Here is a 5,247-nt window from a genome sequence, read left to right as displayed (position 1 = left end):
TTCTTCTTTTCTCTTTCCTAAATTAACCTCTCTTAAGAATGACTCAGCCCTTCCTGCAAATATGTTTCTGTTTCTACAAGTGTTTCCATCTCCTAGAGCCATCCTCTATTCACCTCCTCATAGCCTGACTTTATCTATAATTCCAGTACACTATGACAAATCAAAACCATTGTCTTAGTTGGTTGCCTCTGCCTAGAAAAGAAGCCACCATCACAACCACAAATGTCCCATCCTGCAAACCATTGTGTTCAGGTCTAAGGAAAAGAGTTTCCCCTGTTCCCTTCAGGACCTCCCAGCAGGACACTTAGGAAACTGCTCTCACATTTTCATACAATAATCAAGGGAAAACACAGGTGGAAAAGGCAAATTGGAGAACAATTTTTTTTACTATACATAAAGAGTCAACAGATGTTTGCTAAGTAATTCTCTTTTTAGTATAATTCTAACATGAACTATTCATAAAATTATTCTTTTTATTCTAAAATTTTGGAAATTCAACATTTGTTTAAGGTATAAGCGTAGAGTATTTATCTCCTCTTACTTATGAAATATAAATTTGTCTTGTGATTGCCATCATATACAGGTTTTCAAAAGTTACCACTGTTTTCCATTCTAACCAAACCACCATTGTACATTCATCCAAAAGAAATTCTTCTTTATTCCTGATAATTAGGTAATATAAATGTGATATATTATGTTTCTGTATGAACAAAGCCGAGAATTAACATTTTCTGTAAATCCTATAGAGCAGAGTAAATATTAAATTATTAATCATAGCATATATTCATATAAGTATTTTTACATGATTATAGCATTTTAGGGAGCTCTGATAATCAATCTTCTAGTAAGATGCTGCACTGCAGTTTTGAGGGCATGTGGTTGTAATCCACGAGCTCCTCCACAAGAGACAGGAGAACAATCTCCTCTCATGCAATTTACTGCCTCCAAAAACTCACTGAATGGTCAGCTATGAGTCGGTTCCAATTCACAGCACACAACAACAATTCTTTTTGAATAATAATGAAGATAAAATGTTTTGAGATAGGTGTTTATAAAAGAGGATCTTTTTTAATGGCATTCCAGCAGTTAAATCTGTTCATATTCATTCATATCTCTGTGTAATTAAATTCTGTTAAGTTTAAGGTTTTTACTTTCTTAACAATCACTAAGATGATTTTGTTTAAGCAACAAATATAAATAATTAAAACACTGCTGTAGGAAAACTTTTCTTTTTATAAAAGTATTCATCAAAGGGGGTCTTTAGTAAATAAACTCTATTAGATTAACAATGGACTGAAAGTAAAAATTCCCTACTAACCAAAGCTTGTTCAAAACATTGGTTGCAATCCCTCAATGTAATAACGTTGTTCCATCTTCCTTATTCACTCATTCATTTATTGTGAGTTCATAGCTGACCTTCATTGGGTATCAAGAATTTAGTTATTTGTCCATCTTTCTTTCTCAGAGCTGCTGATGTAGTCAAGCCATCAGAGAGGCCTGGTCTTTGAGTTAGCAGTGCAACTCCCTAGATTCTACATTTCCATTCAGGCTTTTTGTCTTCTGGGCAAATGCTGACCATTTGGTCTCGTATAGTTGATCATACTATGGAATACATTCCTAGGTGTTAACTTTATACTCCTATCTGTTGTGTGACCAAAAGGCGATCGCCTCTCTTTCTCTGTCTCTCTCTCTTATTCCCATTCAGTTAGAATCAACTCATAATCATCTTTACTGGTCTCTGTTGTAGGTATATGAATATTATTCTATCATTTATAGAGTAATATTTCATTATAGATCTTATTCTTTTTGGCAAAGAACATGATACTGTTCCTCTTCAATTTGTTACTCTGGCATGTTGTTGTTGTTAAGTGTTGTCAAGTCGTAGACAACTCATAGCTACCCTATGAATGATAAACCTGAACACTTGTATAACTTTCATCTTTTCTCCATCTTCATAGAGTTTCCGGAGGCAAGCTATTTCAGAAGTAGATGCCACTTCTGCTTTCAAGCTTGTTTTAATCGGAGAGCTCCACCAAACACTGTCCACCATGGGTAACTATTATCACATTTGACACATCAGTGTCACAGTGTTTAGCATCACAGCAACCACGAGTTACCTCTGTACAGCAAATGGTCAGACCAGTGCTATACCACTTAAAAGAACATTTGACCAAAAACAATTAAAATCAGGCCTGACGGCCACAGATCAAAATCACCAACCTTTGGCTTGGTAGCATCACTTTCTGTCCACTAGGCCAACAGAGCTCTCTCTAAGTTGTTGTTGTTAAGTGTCATCAAGTCATAGATTCATATAGATCTTCATATTGTTGTTGTTATGTGCCGTTGAGTCGTTTCCGACTCATAGTGACCCTATGAGGGTCGCTAACAAACAGATCTTCATATAGAAGATCATATTATTGTCTGATCCAAAATGGTCAATACCAGTTCATGTCTGCTCATTAAAGCCTAGGATAGACACCAGTAAGCAATTAAGTACATTCTTATACTATACTACAACCACCTTTTATAATATAAGTTCTTGCTTCCAGAAGACAGTATTCTAAGGGAAAAGAACTCGTCCAAAGAAGATCCTGGAAAATGAAGAGATACTTAACAGATGAACCATCATATACATACATCCAAAAGGAAGCGAGAAGCTGAAGGAAAGAAGTCTGCAGAGGTATTCAAGAATCCTATCTCAAAGGTCCATGTAGGGGATAAAAAGAAATATTTTAAAGATACTAAGTCAGAAACCAACAAGAGAGATGATAATTATCGAATAACTGTTGAACTCTGCTCTATACCACCAAAACACATTTTTCGGTAGTATCTTTTTCGATACTAAAAGCAAAGCCTCATCAAAGGCACTTACACTATTATTCAACATAACCTTGTTCCTTGACTTCCAACGTTTGTATAAAAAAAATCTCCATTGAAGGAGTGTGGTAGGCTATTCAAGAAATTAGTAAGTCTCTGACAGTTTGTCTTGCCAAAATAATTTGTGGCAAAAGCTTTCTCTACTTATAGTTTCTCTCTAGTAATCAGACAAAAGAATTCTCTTATCACTTCAATGGGCTGTGTCTCTCTTGTCTGATTTCACCATTCATCTAAGCAAGCCACAGAAAGAAAAGACATGAGCAAGAACAAGAACACAACCCTGGACACCATGGTAACAGAGTTTATTCTCTTGGGCTTGGCTCACCCTCCAAATCTGAAGATCCTCCTCTTCCTAGTCTTCTTCATCATCTACATCCTGACTCAGCTGGGGAACCTGCTCATTCTGCTCACTGTGTGGGTTGACCCAAAGCTCCATGCCCGACCCATGTATATCCTCCTGGGGGTGCTCTCATTCCTGGACATGTGGCTCTCCTCGGTCATAGTTCCTCGCATTATTTTAAACTTCACTCCTGCTAGCAAGGTTATCCCATTCGGTGGTTGCGTGGCTCAGCTGTATGCCTTTCACTTCCTGGGCAGTACCCAGTGCTTCCTCTACACTTTGATGGCCTATGACAGGTATCTGGCAATATGTCAGCCTCTGCGCTACCCCGTGCTCATGAATGGGAGGTTGTGCACTATCCTTGTGGCAGGAGCGTGGGTAGCTGGTTCCATCCACGGCTCTATCCAGGCCACCTTAACCTTTCGCCTGCCCTACTGTGGCCCCAACCAGGTAGATTACTTTTTCTGTGACATCCCAGCAGTGTTGCGACTGGCCTGTGCTGACACAACTATCAACGAGCTTGTGACTTTTGTGGACATTGGGGTAGTGGCTGCCAGCTGCTTCATGTTAATTCTGCTCTCCTACGCCAACATAGTCCATGCCATTCTGAAGATACGCACGGCCGATGGCCGGCGCAGGGCCTTCTCCACATGTGGCTCCCACCTAACTGTCGTCACAGTCTATTACGTTCCCTGTATTTTCATCTATCTCAGGCCTGGCTCCAAGAGCCCACTGGATGGAGCAGTGGCTGTGTTTTACACTGTGGTCACTCCATTGCTGAACCCCCTCATCTACACTCTGAGGAACCAGGATGTGAAGTCAGCTCTGAAGAGGATAGCAGCAGGCCGAGGGGCCACAAATGAAAATAAGTAACCAAAAGGTCAAGGTCCACTACCATCCTCGTAACCCTCTTTACAAGTACTGCTGCATGAGCAATGGTTTAATAAATCAAAGTTTATTTAAATAGAATTCTACTATAAGAGGCTTCTGTGCCAGATTCAATTAAATTGGCCAGAACTTTTCTACACTTTTCAGATTTGTCTCTTAGGGGAAGAGCATATCATACATAAATGTTGAATATGAAAACTGAATATTCTTTTTTTTTAACAATAAGCTAGTTTATTTTCATTATGTGGGCTGAGCTCTCAAATGCCAAGTCAGCATCTTTTGCTGTTAGTGGGGGGTTTATATACAGAGACTGTTGGTGGGCTCAGCAGATCAAATGAGGAAATCTCACTTTCATCCATTCACATCAGTCTTAATTTTCCAGGCTTAGTGACATTCAGGATTGTTCTGCTGTTCTCAAAACAAAGTAATCTTTCCAATAACTTATTTTCTATTACAGTGTATATGTATGTTTCCTTTCAGCCCCTCAAGCAATCTCACACAGCAATTCAATAAATTCTGTTTATTCTCCCTTGAAAATATTTGTCTGGTTTCCTAAGGAGTATCACTGCCATTCTCATCTCTAGCCATGCTGCTACCCAAGTTTTCTTTCTGAATCACAGAGTAAAAATTTCATTCATCTTGTTACATATATTCAGTGACTCTACACTTCATATAAAGTCAAACTACTTTACTTGAAATTCAAAGTCTACCACAATCTCACCCCAACACACATCATCTCCCATTTATTCTTTCCCTCTTTTTCCATCCTCATTACTTAACGTATTATTAACCATTTCCTGTTACTTTCCTGCTCTTCTGCCTTTATTTAAGCTACTCTATTACCTTCAATATCTTTCCTCCTTTCTCATATTGATAAACTGATGGTTTATGCTTCCTTCTTCACAGGAAAAACTCTTCTAACAAGATATTCTCCCTGATTGGCTCAATCTAAAGGTGTTTCCCTCCCTATTTATCTATTAATTTTGTTTAGTTATAATAAAACATCACTGCTTTTGTGGAATACAGAGTGATTTTTGTGACATAGACCTGCTTACAAGCATTCAGACAACTTACACACACACTGAAGGATGTTAGTTCACATCATGTAAACAATTTTAAACCCTTGACCTTCACAGTATATT

The 5,247-nt window shown here is 38.3% G+C and overlaps 1 protein-coding gene across 1 annotated transcript; it reads left to right on the top strand.

Moving 5' to 3' along the window:
• The first annotated feature begins 3,046 nt into the window (after window positions 1-3,046).
• On the top strand, window positions 3,047-4,090 carry LOC102848609 (olfactory receptor 10G2-like). Its single transcript, XM_006883118.1, has one exon. The coding sequence runs from the start codon at window positions 3,134-3,136 to the stop codon at window positions 4,088-4,090; it is 957 nt and encodes a 318-aa protein (XP_006883180.1). The 5' UTR covers window positions 3,047-3,133.
• Window positions 4,091-5,247: the final 1,157 nt, after the last annotated feature.

The sequence above is a fragment of the Elephantulus edwardii genome, unplaced genomic scaffold (assembly GCF_000299155.1).
Source record: "Elephantulus edwardii isolate Elephantulus edwardi_28Jun2011 unplaced genomic scaffold, EleEdw1.0 scaffold00026, whole genome shotgun sequence".
Classification (NCBI taxonomy): domain Eukaryota; kingdom Metazoa; phylum Chordata; class Mammalia; order Macroscelidea; family Macroscelididae; genus Elephantulus; species Elephantulus edwardii.
This window is presented reverse-complemented; position numbering and strand designations above follow the sequence as displayed.